Source organism: Ovis aries, chromosome 24 (genome assembly GCF_016772045.2).
Source record: "Ovis aries strain OAR_USU_Benz2616 breed Rambouillet chromosome 24, ARS-UI_Ramb_v3.0, whole genome shotgun sequence".
In the NCBI taxonomy this organism is placed as follows: Eukaryota; Metazoa; Chordata; class Mammalia; order Artiodactyla; family Bovidae; genus Ovis; species Ovis aries.
The window spans coordinates 39,973,768-39,992,710 of NC_056077.1; the positions used below are offsets into that span (position 1 = coordinate 39,973,768).

At 49.1% G+C, this 18,943-nt stretch overlaps 1 protein-coding gene across 1 annotated transcript in view; it reads right to left on the bottom strand.

The window, feature by feature from the left end:
- SDK1 (sidekick cell adhesion molecule 1) overlaps window positions 1-18,943 on the bottom strand; it is a 729,776-nt gene that overhangs the window by 116,694 nt on the left and 594,139 nt on the right. Inside the window, exons 18-19 of the mRNA XM_042240546.1 lie at window positions 4,222-4,337; window positions 1,838-2,030 (exon numbers count right to left, since the gene is read on the bottom strand). Of these exons, the coding sequence (XP_042096480.1) occupies window positions 1,838-2,030; window positions 4,222-4,337 (309 nt within the window). The remainder of the gene's footprint in view (window positions 1-1,837; window positions 2,031-4,221; window positions 4,338-18,943) is intronic.

The following is an 18,943-nucleotide window of genomic DNA, read 5'->3' on the forward strand; positions in this document are numbered from 1 at the left end:
AGCGCCACCTGAAGCCCAACAGCTGCCCTACCTCCCATCTTTCAGGGAGATGGTCCACGCCTACAAGGATGCTCTCTTTCCAGGTAGGACGGACAGGCTCCCCTTCTATCAAAAGATGGTGGTTCAGTTAGAAAATTCTAAAAAGATGACGTCACTGCTACTTTTCTCAACTCTCAGGAAATCTCGCACTCCTCCTTCTCCTGACGGTGGGCCTGGGGCCGTGAAGGCCCTGCTCCCTGGCTGCCCAGCATCACGCGGTGTTTCCGCGAGGCCGAGTCTGGCTTTGCTGTTGCTCCTTCACTCGGTCCTGTCGACTCTGCGACCCGTGGACTGCAACGTGCCAGGCTCCCCTCCACCATCTCCTGGAGTTAGCAACGTGCCAGGCTCCCCTCCACCATCTCCTGGAGTTAGCAACGTGCCAGGCTCCCCTCCACCATCTCCTGGAGTTAGCAACGTGCCAGGCTCCCCTCCACCATCTCCTGGAGTTAGCAACGTGCCAGGCTCCCCTCCACCATCTCCTGGAGTTAGCAACGTGCCAGGCTCCCCTCCACCATCTCCTGGAGTTTGCTCAGTCTCATGTCCGCTGTGTCTAACTGGCAACAATAGAGCTTTTTAAGTAACGAATTCAGCCAGGAGTCTTCTCTCATTTATCCGAAGAAGTTCCCTGCTTTTGCCACTTGTTGTTCTTAGTAAGTGTCCTCTGGAAAGTAAAACCCAATGTCCAGTTGGACCTGCTGTGGTTGGAGCTGAGATGCTGCCCTGGGCTCTTCTCTTGATAATGAAATGGAAGAAAATGTCCAAATGATGAAGAGCTACGAGGGGTGCCTGAGACGCTCTGAGAATTCACTGCCACCTCCCTCAACCATGGGGGGCGGGGGGCTTGCCTTCCCACTCACCTGCAATCGTAAAGGAGTCCAGCTGTGTTTCCTCCAGGGCAGTGGAGAAGGGGCCTTCCAGCAAGCAGAGCTCCTCCTCTTCCAGAGCCCCCCACCCCGAGGCCCCCTGCTCACCCCTCTGCACGCAGGCTCCAACCAGCCTCCTCGCACATGGTGGGGCCAGGGCCCAGTCAGCCTCCTGCTTCTCTGAAGCCCCCTGATCCCAAAGCCACTGCACCCACTTAGGTGGTTTCACTGCCAAGGGCCTCATACTCAGACGCCCCAAGGTAGCACTGATTTCAAGAATTTCCATCTGTGGTGAGACTGCACGCTTCAGTTATAGCCCCCAGCCTTTCCTGGGAGAACACGGTCACAGTTGCTAGGTGCTGGACTCCCAAATCTGCTTCTTCAGACCTGCTGCTGCCTCGACGTGAGCGGGCCCGGGCTGAGCCCCGCGTCCCAGCCCTCGACCTGCCTTCACGTTCCGGTCACGGCCGTCCCCACTGGCCTGTCACCCGAGCCGCAGTTTGCGGACTCATCCTGGAGAGCCCCTCCTGCCCACCCCTGACCCTGGGCCCCACCGGCCCCCAGCCCTCTATACCCCGTCTCTGCATCTCCCCCGTGCTAGCCCCGCGTCTGGGCACAGGCTCTCTTGATTATCCGCCTTCTCCCCAGACTGCATCACCTTGGTCTCTAGTCCGTCACCACAAAACCTCCAGACAGAGCTGTGAAACCGCCCGAGCCACAGCCCCACGGGAAGTCCTTCCGCGGCCCCGAATGCCTAGACGGTTCCAACAATGAGTCTTAACTGAGCTGCTGAGACACCTCTGGTCAGCTCCCAGCTTATTTCTCCAGGGTCACCCACACCCCACAGACTACACGAAGCTAAGCTGGACATGACAGGGGCCCAAACCTCTTCGATGACTAAGGGGGCTGATGAGACCCTGGGAGAGGGGACTCACTGTCTTCATGCGTCCATATAAGCTGCGGTGTGCTCGGGGGCCCGTCCCCGGGGGTGGTGAAGCACAGAACTGACGTGAAGTAGGCGGTGAACTTCTTCAGGTTCGTGATGTACCCATGGTGGACCCCATGGAAGTCTGGAGCAATGGTGACGACAGTGACAGCTTCGGGGACATCGTCTGGCCAAGCCAGAAGCTGGGATGGAACGGGGTGAAAAAGAGATTTAATTTCATGCTTTCACCCTCAAATCTGCACCAAAGTTTTATTTTGCCACAGCATGTCTTCGAAGAAAGCAAAATCATGATCAAGAAATTTACTGCAGTCTACATTTTATAGTTTTGCTGAAAAATATGGATTTTAAAAGATATCTCACAGACTACTTGAGTACAAATATGTATATTTATGGGCTTCCCAGGTGGCGCAACAGTAAAGACTCCACCTGCCAATGTGGGAGAGGCAGGAGATGTGACTTTGATCCCTGGGTCGGGAAGATCCCCTGGAGAAGGACAGGACAGTGCACTCCAGCATTCCTGCCCGGAAAATCCCACGGACAGAAGAGCCTGGTGAGCTACAGTCCCCAGGGTCACAAAGAGCTGGGCATGACTAAGCAACGAGCATACGTATATTCCTATGTACTTTTATACACGTGTATTAAAAAATCTACTTTAACTCACATTGGGAAAAAAGACACTTCTCAAACTTTCACCTTCTCTTCACTTAAACATGTTACGGAACATATATATATTTAACATTAAGAAGTAAAGATGACATTACCTGTTATTTGAATGGATGAAACATCAATGCAAATATTTTTCTGGATGGGCACCTACTCTGACTCAAGAAGAAGTCCTACGTTCGATGGGAACAATGTTAATTATCTGCAATTTATCTCATGCCGGTTTTCTAAAAATGGATTTGGGGAGACTGATCATGAAAGTGAAAGTGTCAGTTGCTCAGGCGTGTCCGACTCTTTACGACCCCATGGATGGTAGCCTGCCAGGCTCCTCTGTCCATGGGATTTCCCAGGCAAGAATACTGGAGTGGGGTACCATTTCCTTCTCTGGGGATCTTCCTGACCCAGGGATCGAACCTGAGCCTCCTGCATTGCAGGCGGACTCTTTACCACCTGAGTCAGCAGAAATGCAGCATCTATACACACTCCAAAGGCAGCTGTTCCAACGTTTTGGCAACATTATTGTATGAGTGTGACTTTTAATTCCTCGGACACCAAACATTTCTAGCGCTAACTAGGTCTGAAAATTGATACATCACAGGACAAGGAGTGCATTTATGCAGAGTAAGTCGACAGCCGAGCCACAGAATGAACACCCCGGCCTTGCCAGTAAGATCTTCACTGATCAGTATGATTTCGAAGAAACTTCTGACTGTAGCTACCTCTGGGAGAAAAGAAAAGACAGGACAGATTTCCAACTATGCCTGTCTTTCTAGTGAAAAACAAGTGTTTTAGTAAGTTGACTCCAAATGGGGGTGGGGTGGGGAGTGAACTGTGTTCTGAGGAAATAACACCCTCTGAATATGAAATTATCAAGTTTTTAAGCAAACGAGGTGGAACCCTTGAGTTGACCTGCTCCTGCAGAAGCTATGTGCACATATCACGCTACAGGTGAAATGAAGGCGGGCTCCCTGTCCAGCCGGGGATGGTTACCCAAAAGGAAAGCAGAGCTGTGCTTCTGGAGGCTGCATGCAGGCGCAGCTCTGAAGGTCAAAGGCCAGCGCTCAGACCCGGCTCAGGGCAGGCAGGAGTGCCTTTTGTGTCTGCTCAGTCCAGGTGGGGGCCCCGAGCCAGCAGGTCTCGGTTCCACACACAGAACTTGTCCTGAAGCAGTGAGGGGCACCTGCTCGTCGTTACTTGGTAGAAACCGCACTCAGCTGTGCCCCGTGCCCTCTGTCCTGAGTCTGCGCTCCTCAGAGAGGCCCCCCCTTCCGGGAGGAAGCGTTCGGTACACGTGCTGATTTCAATCCGCCAGGAGGGGTCTCCCGCCGCTCATTTTAAGTGGGCGGCCTTTCTCATAAGGTTGCTCAGTCCTAGCGGAACCACCCTTTTTTGTTTTGGGTTTTTTTTGGCTGTGCGGGATCTTAGTTCCCCACCCAGGGATTGAACCTCCACCCTTGGCAGTGAAAGTGCAGAGCGCTAACCACTGGACCACCAGGGAATTCCCAACAACCAACCTCTGGCAACCAGTAGTTTACGAGTCAGTACGGCTGGTGATACACCGTGGGTGAAAGGAGGCCCCGCCAAGGCCAACATGTCTGTAACTGGCTGCCGTGGGTTCCTCACGAAACGAGGTGCGGGGGGCCCCTCCCTGCTCATAAGACCGCGCCGACGCCGAGACGGCCTCCTCCCTGGCTGTGGCCCCGGGCGTACCTTGTATCCCTGGTTGATGCCGTTGATGAACTGCTGAGGTGGAGGGTTCCACAGGAATTGGATGGTGGTGGAGTTCACGGCTTCCACCTGCACGTTCTGCGGGGGCGCGGTCGGCACTGCTCCAGGGCAGCAGGAGGCATGGGGGGCGGGGAGAGAAGAGACCCTGAGCTGCCGCTCACCACTGACTCACCGCCACGCTCAGCGCTGCGCGCCCGGGTTGTTGCACGGTTTTGGAAGCTAATCGTGATGTTACAACAAGAAAGAGCTGGGCTACTCCTCACTTTCTGTTGGAGAATTCTTAAAGGCACAGGCAGAAGGGTGGACCAGGTCATCTCAACCCATGGTGAGCCTTTCCTAGGGGGTCCCAAGACAGACAGCAAGCAAAAGCTTTCTCCGCATTTTTTTTCAGTTAGCCAGTATATGAGATCAAGGCAAGGTTTGATCTAGGCCTCTGCACCCCCTGTTACATATCATTCTGTTTCAAGCCCAGTTATCCTTTATATATTAAAAAAAAAATCCCTTTTCATATGTACTTACTTATCCATTCAGAGGCTAAATTTCTCTTTGTCTGCCATAGAAACCACCATTAAAAAATTTTCCACTTTCCATTTCTTTTATTGAAGAGCTATTGAGCCCAATTATGTGCCTGCCCAGAGGCCTCCAAGGAAATCACATGCCTGGGGAGCTTCTCTCTTGCAACTAGCATAGTCACAGGCAGTTCCCTCTGGTGCACACACGGGTGGAGCCTCTGCGCCAGGTGCTTGCAGAAGGCCTCAGACCAGGGGACACCGCACGAGGGCTGGGAGAAAGGGCAGACCTCCGAGGGCAGAGAGGCCTTGAGAAAAGTGCTCGCATCGGGGAAAATGGAGTCAGCAAAGGCAAGCGATTATGAGAAGCCGGGTGAGTGATGAGAGAATAATGAGCATGGCTGGACGTGGGGTGCTGGGGGGGAAAGGGCTGAGAAAGTGGACGGGTCACTGTGGGGATGGCCCCGGGTGCTGGACACAGAGGTTGAGAGCGTACACGGAGGGCAGTGGGAAATCAGCGGGCTTCTGGAAACGGCAGAGACGGAACCCGGCCGGCCTCTGAAGGACGGCCTCTGCAGAGGGGGCAGGCCAGCTGGCTGTGCCGTACAGCTTTCTGCGGGGCACATAGGAAGGTCTTGGTTCTTTAGGAGCTTGTTTCAAGGGAAAGACAGTGGATCCCAGAGGATCCTTTGGCTCCAGGAACAGAAACGGAGATACGCGTCTCTTGGCACAGAACACGTGAGGATTCCGTATGGTCCTGTTGGAAATCACTGCAGCTTTCATTACGCTCTTCTTCAGAATCTCACGTCATCCGGCAGAGACGAGAAAGACACGCCTCATCCCAGCCCTCCACTCCAGACTCCAAGCCGCCCAGCCGCTCCCGTCTCCTCCCGTGCTGTCCCTGGGCCCTCCCTCCATACGGTACCAGGAAGACTGTCCTAGTCACTTCCCACTCAGCACCATCCTAAACTGGTGGACTGAAAACGGCCACAGGCATCACTGAGCCGAGCATGTAGGCAGTTGAGAAGCATGGCACACCCATCAAACATGAGGAAAAGCTGAACAGACGATAAAGTCTTACCCTTTTGTGAGCCCATAAGGAAGCTGAGGCCACAGGGCCACTGGGTCTGAAATACGAGAAAAGAGGGACCCTCCCCCTCTTTTTAAAAAATAGCTTAAAAGTAAGAGAATGGAAAACACTAATTAAAATAAACCTGGTGTCATTATATTAATATCAAAGTAAATATCCTACCAAGCAATGAAACCGATGATAAAGCAGCTCACGGCATGATGATGACGCGATCTGTCCCTCAAGAAGACCCAACAGCCCTGGCTGTGGACGCCACCGAGCTTCAAGGTACAGAAGGCAAAGCTGACGAAGCTGACGGTAAGACTAGACAGCACTACGGGGACAGCTGGAGACCTCAACACTCCACCAAAAAAAGAAGGCAGACAGGCACATCAGTGAGGCCCTTCTGCCAGATACCACCACACAGGATCTGATCCACACGGTATTTACTTAGAAATCTACCCAAGGACAACAGACTACACATTCTTTTCAAGCACATGTGGAACTTAACCGAGATGGACATATTTGAAATATATATGTCATATAAAACAAATCTAAACAAGTTAAAAATAACTGAAATCACAAAAAGTGTCTTTTATGACTCAACAGAATTAAACTTGAAATTAACAACAGAAAGATTATGTGGAGAGTCCCTAAAAACTTGTAAATTAAGGAACACACTTCAAAGTAACCCATGAGTTAAAGATGAAATCACCTGGAAAACTAGAAAGCATTTTTAGTTTAATAAAAGGGAAAAACACAACATATCAAAATTTGGGGACTTGAAAGTGCTGGATCATCAAAAAAGCAAGAGTTCCAGAAAAACATCTACTTCTGCTTTATTGACTATGCCAAAGCCTTTGACTGTGTGGATCACAACAAAATGTGGAAAATTCTGAAAGAGATGGGAATACCAGAACACCTGACCTGCCTCTGAGAAATCTGTATGCAGGTTAAGAAGCAACAGTTAGAACTGGACATGAAACAACAGACTGGTTTCAAATAGGAAAAGGAGTACGTCAAGGCTGTACATTGTCACCCTGCTTATTTAACTTCTATGCAGAGTACATCATGAGAGATGTTATCATGAGAAATGTTGGACTGGAGGAAGCACAAGCTGGAATCAAGATTGCTGGGAGGAATATCAATAACCTCAGATATGCAGATGACACCACCCTTATGGCAGAAAGCGAAGAAGAACTAAAGAGCCTCTTGATGAAAGTGAAAGAGGAGAGTGAAAAGTTAGCTTAAAACTCAACATTCAAAAAACTAAGATCATGGCATCTGGTCCCATCACTTCATGGCAAATAAATGTGGAAACAATGGAAGCAGTAAGAGATTTTTTGGGGGGGGTTCCAAAATCACTGAAGATGGTGACTGCAGCAATGAAATTAAAAGATGCTTCCTCCTTGGAAGAAAAGCTATGACCAACCTAGACAGCATATTAAAAAGCAGAGACATTACTTTGCCTACAAATGTCTGTCTAGTCAAAGCTATGGTTTTTCCAGGGGTCATGTATGGATGTGAGAGTTGGACTATAAAGAAAGCTGAGCACTGAAGGATTGATGCTTTTGAACTGTGGTGTTGGAGAAGACTCTTGAGAGTCCCTTAGACTGCAAGGAGATCTAACCAGTCCATCCTAAAGGACATCAGTCCTGAATATTCACTGGAAGGACTGATGCTGAAGCTGAAGTTCCAATACTTTGGCCACCTGATGTGAAGAACTGACTCATTGGAAAAGACCCTGATGCTGGGAAAGAGTAAAGGCAGGAAGAGAAGGGGACGATGGAGGATGAGATGGTTGGATGGCATCACCGACTCAATGGACATGAGTTTGAGAAAGCTCCGGCAGTTGGTGATGGGTAGGGAAGCCTGGCGTGCTGTAGTCCATGGAGTTGCAAAGAGTTGGACACGACTGAGCTACTGAACTGAACTGAATAAACAGCCTTTAGATGTTTATATTAGAATCTAAACTTCAACTTTAAGAACCTATAAGAGTAAATTTTAAAAGAAGGAAAATAGTGAAGAAAAAGAGCAAAAATCAATGAAATAAAAATAAACAATAATAGAAAAAAACCCCAATGAATCCAAAAGCTGTTCTTTTAAAAACCAATAAACTTCTAGCCAGACTGGTAAAAAAATAAATAGAAATTGCAAATTACCAACATCACCAATAACAGGAGACACCTCTATAAACTCTATCGATGCTAAAAGAATAAAAGGACATTTTGCGTATCTTTAGGCTCATTAACTCGACAGCTTAGATGAAATGAACAAATGTCTTTAAAGAAACACACTTCCAGTCTGCTTAAGAAGAACTAGAGGACCCGAGTAGTCAAATAGCTATCAAATATTTGAATACAAAATTAAACACTTCCCAAAAAGAAAACTCTTAAGCATACAAGGTTCGATGGTTAATTTTACTAAGCATTTCAAGAAGGAGGAAATAAAAGACATTCTAAAGCATTAAGCTGACACCAAAATCAGAAAAAGGTGCTGAACATAAAAAGAAAGAAAAGTAAACTATAGGCCTGAGAACATAGATGCAAAAATCCTTAATAAAATATTAGAAAAATCAAATTTAAAAATATGTAAAAATCACAATTTATCCTAATTCAAGTAGGGTTTGTCTTATAAACACAAGGCTGGTTCAACATTTGAATATTCATCAGGGTAATCTGCCATTATCAACAGAACTTTGATCATCTTCATCGATTTAGAAAAATCGTTTGACAAAATTGAATCTCCGATAGTGATTAAAGGAAAAGTGAAAGTGAAAGTCGCTCAGTCATGTCCAGCTCTTTGCGACCCTAACCCATGGACTCCATGGAATTCTCCAAGTCAGAATATTGGAGTGGGTAGTCTTTCCCTTCTCCAGGGGATCTTCCCAACCTAGATTGAAGCCAGGTCTCCCGCATTGCAGGCGGATTCTTTACCAGCTGAGCCACAAGAGAAGCCCAAGAATCCTGGGGTGGGTAGCCTACCCCTTCTCCAGGGGATCTTCCTGACCCAGGAATTGAACCAGGGTCTCCTGCATTGCAGGCGGATTCTTTACCAACTAAGCTCTCAGATTAAAGGGAAAACAACGGCAGCGACTCCCCAAGTAGGAATTAAAGGGAACTCACTAACCTTGCTAAGCATACGTGCGCAGGCTAAGGCACCGCAGTCCTGTCCGACTCTTTGCGGCCCACGGGCTGTAGGCCGGCAGACTCCTTCGTTCATGGGATTCCCCAGGCACGGACACTGGGCGGGTCACCATGCCTTCCTCCAGGGGATCTTCCCAACCCCGCGATGGAACCTATGTCTCTTAATGCTGCCTGCATTGGCAGGCGGGTTCTTTACCATTAACGCCACCTGGGAAGCCCAAGCTTGCTAACAGGCATCTGTAGAACACCTACAACTGGCATTTTATTTAGGATGAAAGAGGGAGTGCCTTCCCCTAAGCTGAGGAACAAAGCAAAGGTGCCTTTCTTACCACTCCTATTCTGGTTGGCCAAGCTGGAGCAGTAACGCAGGAAAAGGAGCGAAAGGCATACAGATTGAAAAGGAAAACAGAGCCAAAAAGCCTCTCTACTCACAGACAGTATTACTCTCCGTGTAGGAAATTCCCGCGTTTACTCAGAACCAAGATCACAGGATACAAGATCAAAATATTTTGAAACACAAGCGATGGAGAACTGGAAACTGAAATTAAGAATTCAGTATCAGTTACATGGCAGTTAAAACATGAAATAGATATGAATTTAACAAACTGTAGGCAAGATCTGTATGCTGAAAATTGATGAAAGAAATAGAAAACTCTTGAGAGTCCCTTGAACAGCAAGGAAGGAGATCAAACCAGTCAATAGAGGAAATCGGCTCTGAATATTCATTAGAAGGACTGGTGCTGAAGCTGAAGCTCCAATACTCTGGCCACATGATGCGAAGAGATGACTCACTGGAAAAGACCCTGATGCTGGGAAAGACTGAGGGCAGGAGGAGAAGGGGACGACAGAGGATGGTTAGATGGTATCACCGACTCCATGCACGTGAGTCTGAGAGAACTCAGAGGAGACTGGCATGTTGCAGTCCATGGGGTCGCAAAGAGCTGGACACAACTGAGCTACTGAGCAGCAAACTAGAAACTTCTCCAAAGCCCTTCAGTTACTGGAGAGGAAAACCAAACTGGCCCATCCACGGGAGGCACCGCTGCTCACAGTGAAAGGGGAGGAGCCGCTCACTCTTGCCAACAACGTGGACGGCCTTAGTGCCAGGCGTGGGGAAGGGCCAGACGCAGCCGGCTCCACGGCATGCTGGCTTTTCCCATTTTTATGATTCCTGTAAAAGGGAAAGCTAGAGGAGAGAAAACAAGAACCGTGCCAAGGGTGGGGGTGGGGCAGAGCTCTGCTCTCAAGGCAAGTAAGTTGTATACATCAGTAAATCTGACTTTAAAATGGCTGCAAAAAGCTTGATGTCTTTTCTCATGTAGAGGTGGTGTCTGAGGCAAGCGGTGTTTGAGGCACTTCAGTGCAGACTCTGACTGTTCTGACCAAGAGAATATGACCCAGGCATTAATAAACTAGCAGCTTCCACGCCTTATCTCTAGAACTGTCCTTTCTGGAAGTCCTGAGAGGAGAAAGGAGTTTGCTGTCCTTGCAGCCACCATGCTGGACTGGCTGGGTGTGGTGCCCGGGGGGCAGCCCCAGGGTGCCCGACCTGATGGCCTTCCAGCCAAGGCACCCACACTCGAGGGAACCCCTCTCCCTTCTCCGGACCCTCAGCCGCCAGCCCAAAGCACCACCCCTCCAGATCCCATTCCCAGCCTGTAAAACCACAAGATACGGTACAACGGTGCTGCCTGCAAGCTCCAGGTTTATCCTGCGGCAATGGGTCACCTGGACAATCTCCCCCATGTGAGAGAGCAGGGAAGGCGGTGGGAGGGGAAATAAGGAGGGAAAAGGGACGAAAGAACATGAAGGGCGGTCAGGAAAGAACTGAAAAGGGCCGTGACTTCTTGGAAAGCCCACGTCCTCATTCTTTGCAGGCTTAGTTCTGGGATTTCCTTTCCAATTACTGACTCTGAAGTTCCATAAAATTTTCCAGTCAAATGCGGTTATATTCTCTAAAGTAAGACCACACCAATTGAACACTTCAAGAAAATGGCATGTTGCATAAACTAAATGAGCAATACTTCCTGCCGTCCCTTACTTTCCTCTGTGTCACGTAACAGCCGTGCTGAGAGGCCCTCTCACCATCACATCAGTGCCTCCCTAACTTCCCTGCCCCGGGGCCCAGATACCAGGCATCCTGGCCCGGCTAACCCAGTTAAGAAGGCAAGCTCCCTTCTCCTCATGTCAAAGCTCACAATGCTCCTCAGGTCTCTTCTGCGCTCAGATCCTTGAGCATCTCTTTCTCCTAATTACTGTCATCAGAAGTGACTCACAAATTTGTGGACAATGGGATTAAAAATTCCCTCAAGTGAGAAAAAGACCTACAGCCCATAAATCCTTCTTGACAGAGCTTCAAAGAAGAAGCTGCTCTGGCGGAAAGGTCTTAATTATGGAGGAGGGTTACCTAACCCCAGCCTTCCGGGAAAGGCAGGGCTCAGCCCCTGAGGAGCCGCCGCTCCGCAGGACGGTGGAGGCCCACGCGTCCACAGCTGGGCTTGGTCTGTGTGCGGAGGACCCTCCTGGGAAGCTGTGGCCTACCTGCCGCCCGAGTGAGGCCTCCAGGGGCATTCTCTCCCCAGATAACTAGCGCCTGAAATGCCATTCTTTCCAAGCCTCAAACTGCAGGCTGTGAAGAGGCCTGGTGAAGCGACAGGGGTTATGCCTTTCTGCGATTTTCACTGCTCAAAAAAAAAAAAAAAATCCATTTTCACCAGATAATCCCCCCTAGACCCCAGTGAGGACACTGTCTCAGTTTTCACAGGCAAGGACAAGGAGCCCTGTGGGGAAGGCCCCAGCGCTCTGGGGCACCGAACAGCCAGGTTATGAGCATGGAGAGCCGCACGAGTGGCTTCAGACACAGAGGTCCTCTGCCTTCGGGAAACGTTTGCAAGTTGCTGATAACACAAAGGCGCTTCCCGGTTCCTGAGGATGGATTTCTTGGGGTGGCCAGTGGAGGGCGGAGTGGGGTACAGTGGTCCAGTCAGGGTGCCGCCGCTGGGGTCCCGCCGGGCTGGGAGACGCTGTCAGCTTTTCATTGTAGTCAAGCACTCTTTATGGCCGCTCAAAAGCACACAACTGTTGAAATTACATCTGAAAACTGTATGTGCACATTATACACATCGCTGAAGAGTGTGTGCCTAGTCATGCCCAGCTCTTCGTGAACCCATGGACTGCAGCCCACCAGGCTCCTCTGTCTACGGAGTTTTCCAGGCAAGAATACTGCAGTGGGTGGCCACTTCCTCCTCCAGGGGATCTTCCCGACCCAGGGATCGACCCAGCGTCTCTTGCAGCTCCTGCACTGGCAGGTGGGTTTTATTTTTTTTTTTTTAACCACTAAGTCACATGAGTATTTAAAAATAATAACCCACGTGAGTAAATCAAGGCGTTAGAAAGGACTACAGGGTTTGACAGCTTCAAATAATGTACTTTTTGAAATATTCTGGATAAGATAGTATATAACTAATTGTTATGAATTTTTCAGAATTTTACTCCTTAATTAAAAAGGAAAATATCAATATTGCTTACTGCATGCTTCTTATTTTTTTCTGATTTTTTTCAACCCAATTTATTTGAAAATTTTAAGAATTTGTTCAAGCACAACTTTTTGAAAAGGTGATTTCTGAAGTTACTACATACATACACTCCACTTTATTATTCTTTATATTCAAACAGGTGCTGCTGCTGTTCAGCTGCCAAGTCATATCCAGCTCTTTGCGACCCCACACACTGCAGCAAGCCAGGCTTCCCTGTCCCTCACCATCTCCCCGAGTTTGCCCAAGTGCATGTCCATTGAATCAGTGATAACATTCAACCACCTTATCCTCTGTTGCCCTCTTCTTCTGACTCAGTCTTTCTCGGCATCACGGTCTTTTCAATGAGTCGGCTCTTTGCATCAGGTGGCCAAAGTACTGGAGCTTTAGGTTCAGCATCGGTCCTTCCTAAGGGTATTCAGGGTTGATTTTCTTTAAGATTGACTGGTTTGATCTGGCTTTCCGAGGGACCCTCAAGTCTTCTCCAACACCACAGTTTGAAAGCATCAGTTCTTCAGCGCTCCGCCTTCTTTATCGTCCAGCTCTCCCATCTGTACCTGACCACTGGAAAGACCAGAGCCGTGACTAGACGGACCTCTGTCAGCAGGGATGTCTCTGCTTTTTAACACACTGTCTAGGTTTGCCATAGCTTTCCTTATCAGATGGTGACCCGAACAAAATCCAAGACCCGATAGTCCCACCTGTTTTCCACTTTGTGAAAGCAATGGGATCAGGATACCACTTTGACAAAAGGATTCTTCTGAGGGGTTAGAGCTGGTGCTGTGCATCAGTGCTCATCAACCTGTGATGGAAGTGCTCTTGATTTAATGACCTGGACTTGTTTTGTATCTGACATGCCATCCATTTATCTTCTAACGGTATTATTCGTAACGGAACTTTCCTATTTTAATTTTAAACTGAAGCCTACCAGCTGTCCAAGAGTTTCTGTAAGAGTTTGTGAATAAAGTGTTATTATTATCATTGTTGTTGATGTTTTTAGTGAATGGGTCTCACTTTGAAGGTCTGTTGAAGGAGCAGCTATTGGCACCAAAAATGGGCATTAACTGACACTCTTTAGCATCTGATTGGACTCCACAGAGAACTCCCCAGACCAGCTATACTAACTTGTATGAGTGACATGCAATCAGTTTTGTATTTCTAAAGGAATCAGTGTTTGAACTCGAAAGAAAAAATTATTAAGATGGGCAGCAGCATCTGTGTAGATATATACAAATGCCCATTATTTTAAAATACTTTCTGTGAGAAATATTTGATCAGATTCCAAATCCAGTCACATTATCACAGAAACTTTGACATTACATATGTTTGTAATGTCAAAATGAAAGGAAAAATTGTTAACCTAAATACTGCCCCCTTAAAGTACAACTTGGAGAGGGCTAATTGTCTCCATTCTGGTTAACAGTAAGTCAGAAGTTTCTCTTCACTGGGAAAACAGTGATAAATAATCTTCAGGCACTCACGACCACCTACTTGTGCAAATGCTTTCTTGATAATGGTTACCTTCAAGTCCTTGAAGAGGTTCTCATTAGAAGCCTTGATGGTATCGGAACGGCACCGCCTCAAGAATAAAACCACATATTGAAAAGTTGTGTTCACCCACTGAGGTCAAGTTTCTCACTCAAAATTTTGAGATTTTGATTTTGGAAAGTTTTATACAAATTCAGCATGTAAAAGTTCCCCTAGCATTCTCCAGAGTTGATCAATGTGGCTCTGAAAATACACACGGTTATGGATCCATGGACTGAAATGTATTTGGAACACTTCAATTCGTTGCAGTTATTATTATTGATTTTCACATTATCCCATCTTTAACGAGTGGGAGCCTCTTCAAGGTGGCTCAGGGGTCTTCCTGACAAGCTCTCACTGGGGTTTGATGAGCTTCTTCGCTTTTTGGAATTATATATTATACTGCATTATGTTATATACCGCCTGCTCCTGGCCTGGAGTCTCCCATTCCGCCAAGAAAGCCTGTTTATTTGGGGGTTACTGGGAAACTCTGCCCTACTAGGTTGGTTCTCATTTCCAGGCTTTTTATAAGAAACTCTTTCTTTCTTTGAGGATAAAATCATCATACTTCCAATTCCAATTTAGGGTTTCAACTCTGCCAAAAATCTCAGTTCCCAGTGACAGCCACATAGTACTTCCTTGCTTTTCCTCACAGCACTCACACAATTGTGCCTTAAAAACACCAAACCCAGCACACCCGCTCCTGTGGCTGCTGAAAGCTGCCGGCCTTTTTTCCTCCAGTCTTTGATTTTGGTTCTGTGCTAGGGATGGGCAGTCAGATCATCACATTTCAAAGTCAGCTGAAATAATTACTTTCCGTTTGGCTAAGTTCACAACCTCAACATACCGCTATGTTCTCAAATTGCCTTCAGTTTTTCAGACTTTCTGTTATAAATGTTTTAAAATGACTTAGTTTTATGAGTAGACGAGGGCTTTCCAGGTGGCACAGTGGTGAAGAATCCCTGCCAACGCAGGCTATGTGGGTTTGATCCTCGGGTCGGGAGGATCCTCTGGAGTAGGACACGGCACCCCACTCCAGTATTCTTGTCTGGGAAATCCCGTGGACAGAGAAGCCTGGTGGGTTACAGTCCGTGGGGCTGCAAAAGAGTTGGACACCACTGAGCATGCACATGCGCATAAATAGATGGAATGTATTTACACGGCTTCAGGGTCAAGGAGAAGCCTGATTTCTGTCTCTACCTCCTTCTCCTGTAGGCATGGTTCCAGCCCCCTGCGGTCCTGGGGTTCACCAGCTTGTCCTCGAAGGAGCCCCCTCACTCCTCCTGACAGGCGGCCGCTCGGCGGCCAGTAGGGCTTCCCGGACCCCTTCCTTCTCTGCAGTCCCCATGCGCCCCGGCCGAACGCTGGAAAGGGAGCTGCTTTCCTTTCACAACCGCTGCCTGTCCACATCTGTCTGTCTCCTGGCCCACAGAGCCATTGGACCATCTGAAAATCACAAATCTATCCAGCTGGGCTTGGCTCCCAGGGGCCAAGTAAACACTCTGCTTCTCCCGTTTCCTGCATGACAGGACCGGCAGTGCTCTGTGCTGGGCCCCTTCTCCGCCAGCCCTGATGGCGAGGCACCCAGAGCTGGCCTCCAGGCTCCAGCGGCATTCAGCCCAAACAGGATTCCATGGCGCTGGATCTGCCCTGATTCGGAAACGTGTCATTGACAAGTCTGGTCCCAGCTCTCCCTGGATCTGCGCTCAACTCACCTCCCAGCTCTCGTTATGGCAACAATCGGCACATCCCGTCCCTCCTCCCGTCACGTGGCTGGTCGTGTGTCTGGAAAAGCAGCGTCTGGCTTTTATGTTTCAGCCTGATTTCAGCCATCAATCTAATACCGCAATTTATTTTTATTTCTGATTCGGGGACAGAACATCTGAATGGCTCTCTCAGCTGTGACACCTGCAGGCTTGCTGGGCATGTCGTCTCCACCCGCTCCGCGTCCCTGAGAGAAGTGCTGAGCAAGAAAAGCCCCGAAGGGTGACAGCATCTGCAGCTGGGGTCACCTTCACACTGGTGGTCCTTCAGGTGAACGACACTCTCTGGGCAAAGCTGAGTCCTCGGGGGCCTGATGACTTTATCACCCAATCCACAGCTCTCCATCTCAGCCACAAGGGTGCTGACTGGGAGAACTGATGAGTAAATGAAGCAATGAGTGAAATCAAGCCACAGAACGAACATAGCATTTGGACCTATCAACTCGGCAACCCTCCCCCAGGAGGCAGTGAGCTGGTTAGAAGGTGGCCTGTTCTGAGTGACCCAAGGTGACTCCCGGTGACAGGTTTCCACCGTTTCTTCCAGGAATGTCTCCTGTTGTTCCCAGCCCACAGAATCTGAGACTCTGTCAGGTCAGCACTTCTCCTGAGCCAGCCTCTGCAGCTGGAAAGAGAGACACCGGTTGGGCTCATGTTTGTTATTTCATTCAAGTACTCAGACAACATTACGCAGATTATGCAAAGCTGATCTGCAGGACCCCGAGTAAATTCCAGACTATCATTACAGTCCATCTTCTCTGCAATCTATGTGAACAGCGGAAATCGGTTTAAAATAACAGTTAATCAGAAGAAACGTGTGCTGGCTATGGAGCTGCCTGATGTTTGGGAGACTCATAACACGTCAGATAAAATTAATGGGGTGACACCATGAAATGCCAGCAGGGAGATTCCCAAGGTCTCATGGGGCAGGTGGGTGTGAGCATCCAGGCCTCCATAGGGGAAAGTGACTGACGTCTGCCTCCTCCTTCTCACTCTGTATCAGCTGGTGGAATCCAACCTAAAGATGCTAATGGCCCAGGGACAATGCTGTCAAATCAGCTGAATTTAGCACAGAATGAGATGATAGTGCATCGCTCAACAACGTTTCTGTATGCTAACATGCTCGTGGCTATCTGCTTGAGGTACCATACTGACCGTATCTGTCCCAAACTACGAACCCTCAGTGTCCTGCAGGATGGCGGCTCGTCTCTCACTGCCCTCAAGGCAAGGTCGGTTTTCCTGGTTGTGAGCAGCCTGGCGTGTGGACACTCAGGGCCTCCCTCACCTAGAGAAACGCCTCTTCACCTCTGCTCACCTTCTGTTCACTGGGGATGGAGCTGCTGGCGGGACGGCTGGTCCCAGCAGTGGCCATGCCATGGAAGGACACCCGATTCCTTACGTCTCCACCACAACCACGCACCCCGATTCTCCTTATCCTGAACGTGTATGATCTCAAGTATCGGGGACTGAAGAGTCCACCCAGAATTCATGGGCGTCTCCCTCTCCAGGTGAGCCTACACCACTACCTGCCTTTCAGAGAAGGGGCGAAGCAGCTCACGACGTGGAGGAACCACAGGCCACAACTCTGCTGTGTGGACAGATGTATTCCATCTGCGTGCTGGGCAGTGCCATCGGCTCCAAGGCATTGAAGGCTGCAGCTGAGCTCTTGAGCCATGAGCGCTCGTGGGTTTGACGCGCCTGCGTGTCTTCCCTGCATTAAACAGTCCTGACACTCTGTGAGGATAACAGATCTTTCACAAAGAAGCTCGAGAATCCCTTTTTAAGTGTCCTGCATAAGAAAACACCTTAACACTGGAAAAGTTCTGTGTTCCCCTTTCCAGACTTGTTTTCCCCAATTCTTTGTGCACCAGGCACTGAGGGGAAAGCCTTCGGGACCAGTTTGCAGGCTGCGGAGGCCCAAGGCCAGCAGGCACTGGGTTCTTCTTCTAAGACAAGGAGAAGCCCACGGGAGAGAAGGCTGGGCATCGTGCTGAACACAGACACTCACTGGCCCACTGGCGGGAACTGAAATGGAAACAGCAGGCGCTTGCCATAATCAGACATCTATCTACGCTTCATTTACTGACATGTCAGGCACCTTGCTTGGCTTTGGGGTACAGATGTAAATAAGATCAATCAGATGCAGCCCCTTCCTTCAAAATTTGCACAGGCTTGTAGGGAAGACCAGTCTGAATCCCCCAAATAGTGTGCTGGCTGCAATACTGGGCTCCCAGGTGGCACTAGTGGCGAGGAACCCGCTGCCAGTGCAGGGGACGCACGAGGCTTGGGTTCCACCCTGGGTCAGGAAGATCCCCTGAGGAGAAGGTCTCCAGCATGCTTGCCTAGAGAATCCCGTGGACAGAGGAGACTGGTGGGCCCCATGGGGTCGCAAAGAATCGGGCACGACCGAAGTGACTTGGCGCACGGGCACAGCCACTTGAGACGGGTCTGGTTGTTCCCTTGTCCTTCAGTAGCAGCTGAAGGGCAAGCCTTCTCTCCCACAAGGTCTGCACAGACACAGGTGTTGGACTCCACCTGCCTCCAGCCCCCGAATCTCGGCTCGGTGCCCAGGCTGCCCCGCTCGGTCCCCACTCAGCCCCACCCGCTGGGTCTCTCACTGTAGTATCTCCCTTGGGCACCCGGCTTCAACCTTGACCCTGACGTAAACTACAGGCCAGCTGACGCCTGCTCTGAAAGGGACTCATGGCCAACTGAACCAAACACGCTGTATTGCTTGAATTCAGTGTTTTTTCAAACTGCAGGCCACTACTGCATTAGCAGCAGACCAGAAACTCAGCTTAGTGATCGCAGCCTGCATTCGTTAAAGAAGGAATGAGACGGAATGGAATAGAGCTGAAAATATTAAAGACCCTCCTGCGCTGTCAGGGTAGTTATTCTTCTCTGGCCCTTTTGTTTCAGGTGTGTGTGTGTGTCTGTCCTGAGTTTCCATGAAAACAGACTTATTGGGCCTGCTTTTCATTCCAGTAAAAAATATCCACAAGCTATTGCAAACCCACCTGAGCACCGAAAACCTGGCAGCGATTTTTGCCCATGTTTCTATGCAGAATGAGAAGGGAAAGCATAAATTTGAGCACGTCCCAGACTTTTCAACCTGTGTGACCTTTGGAAAGCTGATTACCTCTCTGAACTTCTGTCTTTT